This window comes from Parasteatoda tepidariorum, chromosome 6, assembly GCF_982258835.1.
Source record: "Parasteatoda tepidariorum strain Cologne lab strain chromosome 6, Ptep-v5.0, whole genome shotgun sequence".
Classification (NCBI taxonomy): Eukaryota; Metazoa; Arthropoda; class Arachnida; order Araneae; family Theridiidae; genus Parasteatoda; species Parasteatoda tepidariorum.
Window position 1 is genome coordinate 60,086,686 of NC_141760.1, and position 18,025 is coordinate 60,104,710.

At 30.8% G+C, this 18,025-nt stretch overlaps 1 protein-coding gene across 5 annotated transcripts; it reads right to left on the reverse strand.

The window, feature by feature from the left end:
* Positions 1-1,147: 1,147 nt before the first annotated feature.
* On the reverse strand, positions 1,148-17,023 carry APC10 (anaphase-promoting complex subunit 10). Of its 5 annotated transcripts, none has more exons than XM_071178600.2 (4): positions 16,657-17,023; positions 15,369-15,492; positions 2,477-2,639; positions 1,148-1,524 (listed from the first exon to the last, which is right to left on the reverse strand). In XM_071178600.2, exons 2-4 carry the CDS (start codon positions 15,469-15,471, stop codon positions 1,239-1,241), a joined length of 552 nt encoding a protein of 183 aa, XP_071034701.1. In that variant the 5' UTR covers positions 15,472-15,492; positions 16,657-17,023; the 3' UTR covers positions 1,148-1,238. The 5 variants fall into 5 exon arrangements, with proteins under 5 accessions (XP_071034701.1, XP_015908997.1, XP_071034699.1 ...); XM_016053511.5 differs by having other exon boundaries at positions 16,858-17,007; XM_071178598.2 differs by having other exon boundaries at positions 16,862-16,990.
* Positions 17,024-18,025: the final 1,002 nt, after the last annotated feature.

Here is an 18,025-nt window from a genome sequence, read left to right on the forward strand (position 1 = left end):
TGTTAATACTACAAATAAAACTTTTACTCATCAAAATAATAGTATGATTTTTTTTAAAAATTATATCACATCTTTTTAAATATTTAAAATCAGGATTTCTTAAACAGTGGAGCACGACTCAAATTAGCAATTCAGGACGCGCAGAAGGGATCGCCAAAAATGTAAACAATTTTGATGTTCCTTAAACTTTATTGTAATTATCAATTATTTTCTACACTATGGGTCTACAATAAGACAATTAAAGAAACGTTTAAATGCATTTTTCTTTCTTTTTTATACTGATAGAAACGTGCTTGATTTGCACATGAGGATATTTATTTGGCTAGAAGTCGCAAAAGAATTTCTAATGATTTCAGAAACTGCCTTTAACTTTCTTTTTCATTTTTCTACGACATACAGTATAGTTCTAATTATCCTGACCAAACCCGATCCAGATAACTGGGTAATTTTAAAAAATGGTTTTGAGAATGCTTTTAAGTAACTTCCCTTCACACTTTTTCCAGGCTTAAGATTGGCAATTGCAGTAATGCCTATTATAGCATATAACGAATAAGGTATTTAAAAACCTTAGTTTTTTAAAAAATTTCAACGAAAATTGTTCTTATATTAGAAATTACTTGCCACCCACACTCACCTTAAAACTGGGGGAAAGACCGTGAGGTTTTTTTCAAGGTCACCAATGGACAAAGGTTCTACCCCTTTCAGAGGCTTTACCCAATATCATCCAAAAGATGAAGATTGAAAAAAATAATTTAGGTTTTGAGAAAAGTTGACTCTTTTAAGTTCAAATTGTGATATAGATGTAAAAAAAAGTTCATTTTTAAACTAAACAAGAGATATAGCAATTTAGAAAGTAAAAACAATAAAGATATAGCTATAATAGAAAGTAAAAATGCTCCAGTAACAGCCTATTGTGGACCCTGGGTCATGGAAATTATGGCTCCACAATTCAGTGACCTGTGGCAGAAATGAGGTCAGAATTGCTCACTGGCCCCCCTTTCTTTTCAGGCTAGCTAGTATCTATCAATCTGAAGCCTGGTAGGCTTTAATTTTCCATCAGGTATGGAACCTCAGTCTTTCGCAATGAAAAGCCACTACTTTAAACACTGCACCATTGCGGCTTATTAATAAAATATACAAATAACAAAAAGTTTCCATTTATTATTTTATAATATCAGCACATACAAAATAATAAAAGACAGCCATAAAATAATATACAATGCACAAAATTTTCACTTCTACCTGATACAACTGTATTGAGAGCACTCAGTACTAGTCAGCATGGGAAATTTTATAGCAGCGAAACAATGTCTTTCGACAGGAGAATGCACCCGTATTTGCCGAAGGTGTGTATCACGCCCATTTTGATGGTTAGACAACACTGCTATCTGCACAAGATAAGTCCGTATAGGTTGCCCATAAGAGTCTTTTAATGGAATTTTAACCCATCCACTTGGTTCATTTAATTCTACAACTTCAATTTCTTGTAAATCATGGAAATGTGTTCCAGCTCGAACAGAGACTCTGGCAAACAATATTTAGTTCATAAATTAAATTAATATTATAATATATAGTAATATACTAACTTGCAGTAATAGTAATACAGAACATACAGTAAAAATCTTTGCAGAAAACTGAAATATTTTTAGATTATGTTTATTATAACTAATTTTTATCTTAAATTTCTTGCGAATAATGGAAATGCATTTTAACTTAAATAGAGACTGAAAAAAATATTTAGATGTTTTCATTGTGTAGTTTAAAAACATGCAGTTAATTTCCCCGTAAAAAAGTGATAATTTTTTAAACTATTATTAATAGCAAACTACTATAAATAATTATATAATTAATTTAACTGTTGCATTTTTTCCAAGTTTTGAAAATGCATTTAAAATCTAACAAAAATTCTGCAAACAAAGCAACTGTTAGGAACACTTCAGTTCACTAACAGTTTAAAAATTATAAAAGTTTTAAGTGGATAAGTTCAAAAAAGTACATAACTGTATTTTTTATATACAAATCTTTTACAGGATTCCATACACATTCAGTAAAATTCTGTCTTTCAGAATTTGTGAACAATCAAGAAAAAACTTATTGTTATAATTTTATATATCTAGACAGCAAATAAATACACCTAAGCAACAATACTGCGAAATGTTCTAAGATTGACTCTTTATGTTAGAAACAAGCTTGGAGTAACTTTTGTTAACAAATAATGACATAAACTTATAACTAACAGCCAATTTTAAAGAAATATGAGTAAAATTTCAAAAATGTATGAAAATTAACTTTAAAAAAGAAATAAACCAACTAAAAAAAAGTTTTAGATTATATTACATACTAATTGATTTTAAGCAAAAATAACTATAGGAAAAAAAACAGATTAGAAATTGAAATCAATTACTGTTAAAAAAAAATTATTATTAAAAAAAAGTATAATATAACACTAAATTTTTAATCAGAAACATAAATTTACCTATTGGGGGTATAGCTTTCATCCAGTTTGTAATCAGCATATAAATAAATATCTTGTATAGTTGTCTTTTTTCTAAACTGAATGTTAATTAGGTGAGGCTGGGGACCATCAGATTGCCAATATGTTTCTAGCCATTTATCTCTTAACTGATCGACTCCAAATCCTTTAAAAATGCAAACATCAATTTAAAACACCAATAAATATAACACAACATTATTAAACAACAAAAATTAGAGTAAAAAAAGAAATTTTAGCAAATTTTCAGACAAAAGACCTAAATTCGCTATCACAAAATTGTTATAGACTGAAACACCACAAACTTAAAACTTATATAAATTAAGCTTATCCAAGTTAGAATATAATAAAAAAAAAATCTGTATCAAATAATATTTGGAAAACAAGTTTTTGCCTACCTACTAATAAATCACTTGAAGTGATGTACAATAGTCGAAATTTAGAAACGAACAAAAAATGTGCTTTCATGCAGTTTGGGGAGGGCGGATCTAAAACGAGTGATATGACCAGATAATATCAACAAAAATGTTAGGTAAATTTCAAATCCTTTTAATAGACCATAAAACCTATGAATCTAATTAAAAAATTGAAATTTCATGTAATAAATACACTTCCATTTATTGTATACATACTTGTATAAATTTAAAAATTATTTTAAAATATTGATTTTGCTATGCTGCAGGGTGAATATCATTAAAACCTTTACATAAAACATACTAGATTCACAATAATGTATTTCCTTTTTGTATTGAATTCGTAGGATTTTTTTTTCCTAGTAACATTCATAGCAGGGCATGAAATTTTAATTCTAAAGATAATAGCAAGACCAGTGGCGTAGCTAGGTAACCAAGGGCCCTGGTTCAAATTAAAAAATGGGGCCCCACTGCTATGTAAACTGATTAGGTTTTATCAATTAAAAATATGAAATATACAAATACTTTAAAAATGCTAAGCTACTTAAGCTCTTTTTTGTGCACTGCAGGGCAGGTAATAAAAATATTAAACAGTAACAGCATAAATTACAATTAATACTTGGTGTAGGTTTGGCTAATAAAACGAAATAGAGAAGATTCAAGGGTTTATTATATAAAGGTCGGGCCTACCAACTGACTAAATAACAATTATTTTTAAAAAAATTTCCTAGCTTTAGTTTTCACGAAAGTATCAAAGACTTCGTTTAAATCCAGGCGTGATGCGGTTTTGTTTTCAATTGCTATTAGCGATAAATGTCGGAGTGGAGTTTGGCCCATATTATTTCTTAAATAATTTTTTATTATTTTTAATTTTCTAAATGACCTTTCAGCTGTTGCAGAAGTGACAGGAATTGTAAAGAATAATAACATTGCTGTAAATACTTCCGTTAGGTCGCATTCTAGCACTCCATATTTGATCATTATTTCCTTACATAATTGGTAAACAGTCCATGCTTGAGTTAGTTGTGGTAAAACTAGGTGGTAAATATTAATAAATTGAAGTGAAAAACTAGGGTCTATTATATCTGAATATTTTCTTTGGAATTCGTCACACTTTTGTAATAAAGTTACTTCACCAGCATGTAATAAAAATGTTGGTGTTAGAAAATCGAATGTATGACAGACTGCACTCATACCAATAAAACGTGTATCTAATTGAGATATTACTGTGTCTAGTACATTATTGAAAATCTCAATTTTGAATATTTCATTCTCGGTTTGGAAATCGGTGATCAGCAGCTAATTCATCAAAATGTTTTTTAACTTTTCTTTGCCTTTTTTCTTGAAAATGGGTATCAATACCATATTTTCTTGTAGTTTCACTGGCTTTGCACTTGAATAATTCGAAATCATTTCTATAAATTTGCAACTTTGCTTTGGTCTCTGCTAAAACTTTACTCTCCTCGCCCAAATTGATGTCGCATTTTGGTAAAGTTTTGGATGCATAATTGATGTCGTTCAATACACTGTGCATGAATTCGCAAAGCAACACGATCTCGAAATTTAGCATTTTTGTTTTAATACTCTCTGCTTCACTACGCTCATCTTTATTAGGACTCTTTAGAACTATTTCTGATAATGCTTTGATAATATCAAAATGACGAAGTTTTATACAGACATCGTATTGACCCTACTGGACCATCTTGTCGGATTTAGTTTTTTTAGAGTGGTGTCCGATTCGCCAGTGAATTTTGACTGTAGATCCCAACGTTTGATGCTGTTTCCGAAAAAGTTATACAAATCTTGCAACGTTGCGAAAAAAATCTATATTTCCACACAACTGCTAACGGCATCATTTATCACCAAATTTAAATTATGAGTGGCACAATGTACGTACTCTGCGTTAGGCTGGATATCCTTAATATGTTTTTGTACACCATTATACACACCACTGATCACACTGACTCCATCATAGCCTTGACCGACACATTTTTTTAAATCAATATTTTTGTCGATAAATAATGTTGTCACTTGGTTGACTAAATCTACTGCGCTATGTTTGATGGCTGCATAAAAGCCTAGAAGCACTTCTTTTACTTCTATATCAATTGGCTGTCCGTTTTCCGATCTGGTTATTACTGCATACCTCACAACAATGCTTAGCTGATCTACCCTCGATATGTCCTGTGTCGTATCCATTATGATGGCAAAAAACGGTGACGCTCTAATTTGTTCTAGTAGATGGGTTTCGAGTTTGGTCCCCAAGCTCTCAATCATTTCATTTTGAATTGTTGCACTCAGATATCTTGTAGATCCTAAAAACATAAAAAAACACAATTTCAAAAAAGTCCTGATATTAAACAGTTAATAATTATAAACAAAATAAAACGATAAAAAAAACTTAGAAATAATTATTATTACCTTTGGGCATATCCAAAACTTGCCGCAAAATGTGAGCATATCGGGCGACAAGCTCTACAAAGGACAGAAAATTTCCGTGGTATCCTTTCTGACTTAAGTCTTCTTGATGTCCTCTCAAAGCCAAAGAACTCTTTGCTACGGTAAGTATGCTATCGAATAACCTTTGAAGAACCATTTTCCAAAATGATGCTTCTTTGCAAATTTTATTTTCAAGTTCCTTGTCGATAGTATTATTATCGGTTTTTTTTTCAAAATTTATACACAGCACATGCTTCCGAATGGCCACTCGAACAACTGTGTTGTTTAATTCTTTCCGATAAATGCTTCCAATCTCAAATTCCCGTACACCAAACATTATTCCTTTGTGAAGCAAATAACCAGCAGGGTTGACAATAGGCAGCGTCTAGTATTTTGGAATAACACAACCAAAAACGATTAGCTGGCCCATATTTAGAACACGAAACGTAGTACGATTTTGAAAAACACCTATTGTTCTGGTTGATGTCTGTTGGAAAAGGTCCTGAAATCTGTAAAGGCCCCATATCAAGAATTTGACGTTTTTCGTTATCACTTAATATCTTGTTCGAGAAGTTTCCCAAGTCATAAGAAGATTTGTCGTACACATTTTCGAAAAATGTAGAGGTCTGTGGTTCCTCCAAACCCTCCGCTCTTATGTGTGTCATGCAAACATCATCCACGTTCACATGATCGGCGGCGGAGGTATCTCCAACTGCAATAATTGTCGAATCTTCTTCAGTAGGCTTCTCAACCAACACTGCAGTTACCACATTATTTGAGTCACTATCAATAGAAATATTTTGGCCAGATGTACTTGCAGAAGGCTGACTAAAAAACTTGTCAATTTTGGACAATGTTTGTTTACTATCTTCTCTTTCTTGGCATTGTTTGCGTTTAAATGCACCACTGGGTTTCTTCTTTTTATCCATAATTTTAGTTTTCCAATTTATTTAAACAATACAATATTAGATTGTGCTCGAGTAGGTAGGTACTCACTGTTCACTGACGACGTTAAAAGTAAAATAAAAGGAAGGAGAAACACAATGATACCCTACAAGTGTCGTTGGGGAATCCCCGGGAAAAAAATTATCACCGTTAGTGTTACCACATTTAATGGTGGAAACTGTAATGGTTGGCAACTGTTTTGCGACCTTTTAAGGCGCACTTGGCGCATTTTGTCATCCCGCCGGAGGGATGCGAGAGAGAAAAAGGTAGATGTATGTTTGATATAATCGAAAGAGGGTCTCCCTTGGTATTCCAAGAGCTGGAAGCTCTTACTGCAAAACAATGCCTATTTCATTTGTTTTTAAATAAAGTTAAGTTTTATTGTTTTAAAAATCTGGTCTTTCTTATTTATTGGAAAGAAAGGCATTACAGAGACCATGAACAATCTCCTGCCCGCGGACCTGAATTAATGTACCTAACTGCAGGTGACTGGCATTTTTTCATGATATTTCGCGTTATACAATGAGCTGTAGCCGAAATCTATAGATTTGACACGAGTTATTGACTTAACGGACATCAATATGAGTGGTAAAATCGAACCACTATATTGACCAGTACAGAAAAGTTTATTGGCATTAGCTAAATTACTCCTGATACAGCATTAATTTTTTAACCGTTCTCGAAAAAAAAATCTTAATTCGAATTCACAATAAAACGTACATCGATGAATAATAAAACGCACATATCACTATCCGTCAAATTGACAACACTGCCAACCTACAGAAAGAATTTAGGGGAATTCCCTAGGCATAACTTTAGAATTTCTCTCAACTGAGTTGTCATGATTAAAGTGGGGTTGCAACCTGTCATATTTATTTTGAAAATGGGAGAAATTTCCAAAAGTTCAGTTCGATCGAGATTTCTGGTAAGGATTCGAGGGCCCCCTGAGCTTGAGGGCCCCGGGGCACTGCCCCGTCTAGCCCCTAGGTAGCTACGCCACTGAGCAAGACCAAAATTTTTGCTCATCATTATTTCAAATTCATGAAAAATATGAATGACTTTTAAATTGTTAATGGATGTAGTATAAAGAACTACCTGGGAAATTTTTTTATTGCAATAACAATAATAAATCAAAATAAGGTTGTCAGAGGGTTTCAAAAACAACTGTATATGAGTGAAAAGTGGGCAACTCAGCATTTTTTGTTCTAAATAGCCTACGGCAGAATCAAGCCAACATTGTTACAGAGTTCTTTTAGAAAGATTTTGTATTTGGGAAGCAAAAAAATTTGGTTTTATTTTCTGAAGAATTTTTCAAAAGAACTTTTCTCTCCTGCAGAATTATTTTCTGAAGATGCCTTTTTTGCATAACAGAAGGAGAAGAAACTCTTGTGATTTTTCTATTCTCTTTCAAAATTAAAAGAATTCCATAATGCCTGGCTTGAGCTAGAATTACAAATTGATAATATAAAAAGTAATTCTGAAGTTATGAAAATTTAAAGGATTAATTTCTCTAGAAATGAAATTTTTTCTTTATCAATTTTTAAAAATAAAAAAAAGAACACCATATTTTGCATTTTAATAAAATTTGACTGTGAGTGGGGATGGAAAATTTGTGACAAATTCAGATTTGTAGCAAAACAGTTAATTCATTATTGCAAGAATTGCAGGTACAGTCAATCTCCCTTTTTCTCTTTCGCGCTGATTTTATTGAAAGTAGTACTCTCGTGCCACAGGTACTGGGTTTGAATCTTGGGCCAGAAAACTCTGCCTTTCATCCCATTAGTGGGTTGATAAAATGAGTACCGAGTATGCTTGGAGACTAAACACTGGGGGTTCTGTGTTCGGCTGACCACCCAACCGGAGCATCTGCTCCTACACTACAGAGCCTAAGGCCAAGAAAACTGAGAGGGGCACAGTAGATCTTGACCATCTATGGGCTGTAGCACCACTGAGTTTAGTTTTTATTTAAAAAATGCCAATGTCTTCCATTGTACAGTAATTACTATTAATATTTTCATGATTCTTTTTAAGATGTGAAGTTTGAATCGCACATTCATTCAAGTAATCACTTTTTAACACGCTCGGTTTACACCGACGTCATTATAAATCCATGCAGTGCTTAAATCATTTTTTTTATAGTTATAGATACAACACAAACTTTTTAAAAAAAAAAAAAACTGTGGTGTTGAATACAGTTTTATTACATGTGAAATTCAATTTGCACAATTAATCACTTACTTTTAATAACACAATCTCACAGTTTTTTGTTGACTTTTTGGTAGTTATTGCTACTAATTTTTACATGGTTTCGAAAATTCTTGATATATTTCAAACAATATCGGAAAATTCAAATCGTAGATTACAGTATTTACTTTTCATCATAAAGATTCTATCGGTTTTTGCCAGTTATTGCTATTAATTTATACATAACTTTTAAAATCCAATGTTTTTAATATCATATTTTTTATTTAAACTAGCTTGTTATCACAAAATTTACATCAGAGCAACCCCCTTTGGAAGATGAGAGTTGGAAGAGTCCAACTCTCGCCATTTTGTCCCCTATCTTACTTTTTCAGCAGCTACTGACACGGATTTCATAATTTTCAATTTTTCTTAATTTAATGATTTACAAAACGCCAAAAAGGAAATAATAAGTGTGTTTTGTACCCTTCAAAATAACAGAATATTACTTATATATTACCTATACTATAATATCAGCATATGTATTTTTTCTATGTAATTGGAAAAAAAGGTAAATACAGTGTTTATTCTATATGCACAGGCATTTTTTTTTTTCAAACACAAAGCGCTTCTGTTATTTTAAACAAGTAATATATTGGTTTTATATGAGTAACATATTGGCTCTAAATAAGTAACATATTGGCTAATATATACATGACTTAGACACAAGGAGAGGAGAGACAATAATTACAGTTTCAAAAAGACCATCAACTACAACTAAACACCTATGGGAACCAGGCCCAAAGAAAAGGTGGAAGGACGATGCTATTTATGACTTGAAAATAATGAAGATCCGTAAGTGGAGGGAGAAATCAAAACCGAGGGTTGTATGGATAGAATAGAGTTGTGGAACAAGACAGGGCACACAGAGGGCTGTAGAGGTATAGATGAAGAACCTATTAATATAGGTTACTATTAAAAATATATCCCAGAAAGATATTAGTGTTACAGAGGTTTGTTGCAGAAAGACTGAAAAAATTCAGCAACAAGGCTAAATAGGAAAAAAAAAATTGTTGCTTGATTTCAAAACACTTCCAGGTGCTGCTGCATAGAGACACAGTAATCTAATCAGTTTAACTAAGTAGCAATGATAGATAAGCATAAACAAATTTTATTTAAAACCCAACAATTCAAAGCTCTCTATTTTAAATCTCAATCTTAAAGCCCCCTAATCTTTTTCTATTCAAAGAAAATAGAAAAAGATTAAACATACTCCCTAGCACGGCTCGAAAAACCACCCGTCCTCAGCGTTAAAAAATTTCCCGCGGGCAACGAATTTCTCGAATCCGACGTCTGTGCGGACGGCCATTTTCCCGTTAATGTTGGTGATACATTTTCAATTTTTGTTATCTTCAGGGTATCTGCTACATTTTAGATTTTCAAATTCATGACTTTTCATGATTTTCCATGACTAATTCCAAGAATTTTTCATGACTTAATGAAGTTACTATTTTCTCCGACAAAAATGCAACAATGCATTTAAAAAAGCATTATAATAACATAATAAAAGGCATAACCAAAACTATACTCCGCATCTTCATATTTATAGATTTTAAATTTAAAAAACAGAGTAAAGAAAGAATTGAAACAATAAAATAGCTAGAAAAAAATGCAAAAGCAAATAATTTTTTTTCTGTAGAATTATATTCTAAAGATACTTTTCTTGTTCATCTGAAAGGAAAGAAATACTCCTAATTTTTCTGTTCTGATTTAGGAATTAAAAAAAAATTTGCAATGACTGGTTTGCTTCAACTAGAATTTTAAATTGATAAAATTAAATAAAATAAATAATAAGAATTTTTAAATGACAGAATGTTTATTATGTAGAAATGTTGTTATGGTTGTTATGTAGAAATGGTTGTTATGTAGAAATTATGTTTTTTCTTTCATTTTTTGAAAGAACACCATAATTTTTAAAGAACATGATAAAATCATTTTATATTCTAATAAAATATGCCTGAGTGGTGATTTTGTTAGGAATTCAGATGTTTGGAACAGGATGAAATTGGGGGGGGGGATTCCATTTTAAAAATTAGATTTTTCGGAGACCAGTGGTGCAAGTGGCAAAACATGGTTTTGGAGCATCTTTCGAGCAACACAGAAGCAATTTTGGAGCAGGGAAACAAAGATTTGGAGCATATTTAATAAAAAGAATTAAAACAAGAGTTTTCAATTTTGTTCATTAATGGCATATCTTATTTTTTTCACTTTTTAAAGGTCCCTGCATAAACAAATTAAGTTTCTTTTTGGTAGCTTCCAATTCTGTTAAATATTCTGCTATGCTCGACTTAGCCTCAGATAAGAGGATCTGTCCGCTTTCTATAAACATGTCTTTATTATTTAACCCATCTTTAATATTTTTTTTATCAGTGGCTAAGAGATCTTGAGAAGCCTTCAATTTTTTTAGCAAATCAATTTCAGCAACTTTTAATCTGCTTTCCTCAGTTTCAGTGTTCACATTCTTTTTTCACAACCTCTAATCAAGCAGAATAATTTTTAAATGCTGCACGAGTTCCTTTAATCATATCTTTGTCAACTTTAAAGTTATTTAAATCCCCAGTGACACAACTTGTCTCAAATCATTAACACTATGCAAATTTAAACTTGCCCTATTGTCAAGTAGCTTTTTATTCACACATATGAACAAACCTAAAACCTCTCTAGTACTAAAACCTCTCTCAACATCGGCATTCCCATGTGGTATGCACAAAAGAGCTTTAAAAAGCTTTGTTATAAGAGAATATTTGATATTTCCCAAATTATATTTCTTCACAAAATAGTTTTTCCAAAACACATCAATTGGTGCATATTCATTTGAGTCACAAGAATAACCTTCTGGTTCTATACGTACCAGTAACAAACATGCCTCTTCAGGTTTTATAATGAATGGGGTTACTGTTGCCAGATATCTTATTACCTTAATAGAATTCCATTCTCATCACAGGATGCAACAATTTAAGATGGTATAGTAACCTATTTTCAAGAGGCAATGCTTTTAATAACTTTTTTGCACGTGCCATAGACCTGGCACCTAAATACATAGAATTTTTTACTGAAGAAGATAATGATGTCATCGTATTTGTGGTATCTAGTCCAACATCTATTAAATTTGAATTTTGCCAAATTTCTGCGTTTTTTACATCCAAAGATTTTAAGTCATTTCCTGTCAAACTAAGAAAAGCAGAACTCTTTTAAAAAACGCCCTAACAATGCTTAAACTAGAGACACCATTTTATAATACAGCAAGTGAATCAATGGTGTCTCAGTTTGGAAAAAACCTAAACATTTATTTAATATAGGTGAAATATTACTTAAAAAAGAGCTTTTGGCAAAAGCAATTTAAATAAATTCAATATTGAGTGGCTCATACTATTTTTTAAATTAATAATTACTTTATTTAATTCTGTAAAAGGTAATTTAAAACTCTAATTAATTTAACTATTATTTAACGTTATTGAGTATATTTTTCTTAAAATTTAAAAAAATGTTATTTGTAATAGTATATTCAATAAAACATTAACAAGATTAATATTGATCATACGGAATTTATAAAAAATATGTAAAGAATTAAGCAAACTTTAATAAATTTATATTACAAATGTAAATTAGTGAATGACCCCTAATTTTTTTAAAATTAAAATTGGTTACCCAGTACAGTATTTCATTAATGAAATGATAAAAAAAATAATTTTTAAGTGCAAATTCAGTGAGTATTGAAGCTATAATAAAATGCAATAAGTGTAAAAAAAAAATATTAGTAAAAAAAAGTAATACATGTTTAAAAACAATATGCAATTAGTGGATGGTCCCTCAGAAAAAAATTTACACTTAAGAAACTTAATTAATTTTTATCTTTATTAAATTAAATGAATAAAAGGGAGATGGAAATTTTGAGGTTATGAAGCTTTTTGATTCTTGACTGCTCTGAGGATCAACATGAAAATTTGTACTTAGTGAATGGTCCCCAAGTTAATTCCAAGATCATGAGTACTATTCTATAAATAGAATAGAGCAAGAAGGCCATAAGCTTGCCATTGACGAAGACGATGGCACTTCAATAACAATGAAATTAAACAAGAGAAATAAAATTTTCATTTGTTATTAAACTTTGGCAATGTTTAGTCGGTCCCCGAAAATTCCTGGGAAGTTTCGGTTCCATTTCAGGGAGTGGAAAATGAAACCTGAAATTTAGAATATCTTGTAAAATGAAGCAGAGTTGCACATGAGAGTGCAAGAATCCTTCCCACTGAATCCAGAGCAACCCATCACATAGCAGTAGCTTGGTTGCCGCAAAATTGTGACTTGGCGATACCCAGGGGAAAATATCCCTTTTGGCTCAGATCGGGGCAATTTAAGCCTACTACTTCAATTTGGAGCATATAGGCCCAGGTTTCCACAATTGGCGCAGTACTTGCAACACTAGAATACCAAAATCCATGACTTTCCATGATTTTTTTCAAAAAAACAGCAAAAATCATGACTTTTCATGACAAATTTTGTTCAATACTGAAATTCATGACTTTCCATGATTTTCCATGACTTTCCAGGTGCGCGGATACCCTGTATCTTACAAGAGTCTAGCGCCTCACTTCTAAAAATAACCCTCTAATCTAGAAATACAGCAACATACTGCGCATGGTGGAATTGATGGTTTCTCTGTCTCCCGTACTGCAGCGGTTGAAAGAGACTTTTCAGCAATGAACTTACAAAAAAAAAAAACATTACGTACTAGTCTTAAACAAGAAGCGTTAAACGCAATTATGAACATCTACCGTAAATGGAAAACCCCTTTCAGATCTTTGTGCAGAAACCTCTGTAAATCATTAGCTTGATTGTGGAACTGCCAAACGTCATATTTGATTCATTTAAAAAACGCAGTACCCTCGGATAAATTGACATTCCAGATAACTTGAAATTTGTCATTTAAATTATTTCATAAAAGAAATAAATTATTTCATGAAAGAAATATATTATTTCATAAAAGAAATAAATTATTTTATAAAAGAAATACTAGGTTCCTATTAGTAACCTAGTATTCCTTTTATTACAATCCTAGTATTTGTAATGTAATATGCAATCCTAGAATTTGTAATCCTAGTAACTACTAATTCATTGTGCAATTTATATAAATGTTTGTAATAAATAAGAGAAAAGTATATTTTTATTTATTTAGAAGCGACGGGTTAGTTTCAAAGGAGGACGAGTACATTGTTGGACAAGCCGTCCTCAGGGACGGGTAAATTTTTTGAATTTTTTCGAGCCCCGCTCCCTAGTTTTAAATATTTGATTGTTGGCTAGTGAGTAGAAATTTTGCATCCTCATTTATACCTAATTTAAATACAGAGTATAATAATCCTTAAATTTATTGTTGTCATGTTTTCCTCAAAAAATAATGTTTTATTCAAAATTGTTTACATTGGGCCTAGTCCTTGTCAATAATCTGGGGTAATTTACTTAGGTAAAGGAATCGTTTTAGTTTGGTTAAATAAAAGCAGTGGTCAGAATACAGCTACTTTGTTACAAATGTAGTCAGCTACAACAGTTTTTTTTTTTATAGTAGTCATTTGGAGAAGAATTTTGTGGGAGGATTCAAAATTTTTAATACATAAAATAAAAAAATTAAGATTGATGGAAAAAATGTGTAAAAAATTAGTTTCGAATAATCAATTAGCTTATTTAAATATCTGAAGTAATATTTAAAAAAAATCTGTTTCTATAAACATTAGTAAATTTATTATAGTCTAAAAAATTTGTCTACAATTTTATTTCTTTTAATCTTTTATTTTACTGCTTAACAGAAAAATATTTAACATTTGATAATTTATTTACATAAATTATCAAATATGTGTATTAAGTTACATTGCAAGCAAAACATGTTTTCCCTCATTGAAATCATGTGCATGTATTCTTTTAACTTTGATCATGAGTGTACATTTTCATTTGAAGGCATAGACGTGTAATGAGTGAATAGATAAATTAGCTATTCTTAATAGCTTAATAAATCTAAAATGCTTGGCCACGGAGACATTCTCATTGGTTTTGCTGATAGACAAAATTTAAATTAATCAGATTTGAAAAATAAATCGCGTTTGAACAAATACTGAGCAAAACATGTTTCCCAGTAAGGACAATACCTTCGTTAAACTTGTAACTATAAGTATGCCTAGACATTTTTATAACAATGGACCACTGCAATTGTAAACACTTTTATACTTAATTTTTCAGCTCTAATTTTATTCATTCAGAATGCAAATAATTTGGGCCCTTTGGTGTTGGACATGAAGTATCTGAAGTGCCTCATGAAGATTTTTGTGAAAATAAAAATTTGCAGTATTTCTACATACTTTTGTAAGATGGCCAATCTTTATATAGTGTATTTCAATGATTATTTACTTGCTTTTCAATTAAAATGAATTCATAAAAAAAATTGTATTCCTTTGAAAGTCACTTAATGTCGTAAAAAATTTTATACGATATTGCCCTTCAAAAAATTTAATTCCTTGAATTTTTTTAGTTAACTAAATTTTCAATTTTATACCTTTAAAATATCACCAAAAAAATATTTATTTTGGATTTTTCGTCATTTGGTAGACTTTACCATGGAGTTGCCTTTAAGCATCTTTTTTTCAATTAATTTAGTACTATATATTTATTCTAAACACTTTCATTTCATAAATATTAATAGGTATGTCTGATTTTTTGAAAGAAATCTTTTCCTTTAAAGTATCCTTCTCTAATTTCTGAAAAAACTTGAAATATGATTAAAAGATTTAAAAAAAAACATGTCTTTAAACATTAAAAAAATAACAGAAAAAAAAATAAGTAAGAGTCACATATACCTGGTTTGCAAGAAGACAAAGACCACACAGCTTGAGGCCCTACTTCCCTTACTCTGCCTTCTTGTTCTTCACGAAGAGGATCTATATCTTTAAAATATGGCATTATTTTAAATAATTATGGAGCCTGTAAATAAAATTTAGAGTAAATTTAATATCAGGTAATGTAAATATACAAGTTATAAGTTATTATTATACATTCAGAGCAACCAAAATATTCATTATTGCTTCAAAAAGTTGATGAAGATTTGGTGATCAAATAATTTAATGCTAAAGACTAAAATTATTATTTTTAATTCAAAGGCAAAGAGTGTACTATTACATAGATTAGTAACATGGAAATTAACAAAAATACAGAATAAAATACTGAATAATTGGCAAAACAGATGTTTAAGAATAGTTTGAAATATATCCTATACCCAAATCACATCTAATTTAGACCTCTAGAGTAAAATCAAAGAGTAACCAATCATCCTTAATTTACAAAAAAAAGAAGATTAAAATAGATAGATCACATTTTGAGAATGCTTCCCACAAGAATACCAACAGTAGCGTTAACATAGACATCAGAATGCAAATAAAAAAGAGACAGACCTATGCTAAAATGGAGAAGACAAGTAGAAGTAAAACAAAATCTGGTAGGGTGGATTAGCTGTAATATGGTAAGCTGCTGCGAAGTGAGATAGCACATAGTGTTACTAGATATTATAAATTAATGAACTAGAATCTCATTCTTCTAAACCTATTTACTTTAATCTAAGCACCACTGTAAATAAAAGTCGATTCTGAAATTTTTTCTTTTCCTTTTATACACATTTAGTTTTTTTTTTCTATTCTCCTCAATTTCAATGCTACGTTGCAAGAATTCTTCTTTATAGACTTAGAGGTTAGGCGGTTCCGAAGAGCAGGGTACATTCTATTGCGTACCCAAACCCTAAATCATGATTAACGGAAAAGCTTTATAACTGAAACAAAGTAGTTCAACAGCAACAAATACCTAATGCCAAGGAAATATCCCAGTTTCCTAAATATCCTACTAAATATGCTTTTATCAAATTTTAATTTAAATAAAGAAAATGATAGTTTAGAAAAGGAAAATTCTATCCGCAGATGCTTAAATGTTTTAAGTTTTGCATTACATGAGAAAAAGCGAGCGCTAATTCAGAAATAATAAAAGAGAATGTGTAACATTTAACTTGTCCATAATGCTCGATTGATTTTCTGATCTTCGGTTTTTCGAAAAAACATCTAATTAAGTTTTAGACTATACTTATTAGACAAAAGTTTCTACCTATCAAAAATGAAATTTTAAAGCTTTCTATGATTTTATGCTTTCTAAAGTAGAAAAAACGCACAATAAATCTGTTACTTAATTTCTAACTACAGTATATTCAAAATACTTAGGTCAAATAGCTTAGCAAATAGTTTTTTGTATTTGTTTATTATTTTTTTTTAATAGTATAACAAAACAAGAAGTGACTAAAAACATTACGTGCACCAGAGAAGTCCACTAGAAAATAAATTTTTAAGTAAAAAAAAGATGCCTGACATTAAAATATTAAACTGAATTAGAGTAACAAAATTGAAAATAATGTTACATTTATCCGTTAGCTGTTTGTTTTGATTTGTTAACTAGTTCATTTCTGCCCATCTGTGATGCTAGGTTATTTTAAGGGTCATTCTCACTGCATGTAAAAAAATATCGCGGATGCGATTTCAAAGATTAGCGAAGTTTTCAACACTTTGATTTGTGTTTTTATTTTGACTCAAGAGGACTTCAAAAACAATTTGAATTCAAATTTAAAAAAAAATAAGTAATATGGATTTTATAAATTAAGAAGCAAATCCTGGAGTGAACGAAATAGACAGGCTACCCACTGTTCACATTTGGTGACTCTCTTTTCGCTCACGAAATGTTATGCCTGTCACTTCATCCATTTCAGATGAAGAACCAATTTTTTCTCTAAATAGCAAATTGAATGCACCCATTCGGCTCAGTCTTCGACTCAATTGGCTGAACCCCATTGTGCTGCCTCTTGTCTAACACATCCCCTTCCCTCTACTGGCCCACCTCCTTCTGGAAGGCCCAACTTTTGTCGGTTAACCCTTCCAACTCATAGTTGAAGATTAAGAGGAGCTCACTGAAAAATTAAAAGAATGTATTTTAGGTCCCTGACATTTCTCGATTTCTGTTCCCAAGGGCGCAATCTTTGCTAAATTAAGGTTTATTGTTAAGGTCTTATTTGGTTAGGTAGAAGATTAACTTCATTAAAAGACATTACAATCAAACATGTTACAATATTAAATAGTTAGTAACAACAAATTTTTTTTAAAGATAAATAACATCTAAGGCTCCACGACAACTGTCATTTCTGCTAGGCTCATGGTCCAGCTTCTAGTGATTACTCAGCTGGATCTGTGGTGGGACCAGTAGCGTACCTAAACTTAGGTGTGCTTCCCTCCAAGATTTATAAATGCACACTATCTAGACTTAACTTAATTTTTAAAAAATTTAAATATGAAATATTTATAATTATTTTAATTAATAATTACGATGGAAAGGCGTAATTTAGAAAAGTACTAAACATTGTATGCACTCAACAACCTACCATATTTAAATGAAATTCATCTTTATAATACGAGAAAATTATTCACTTTAT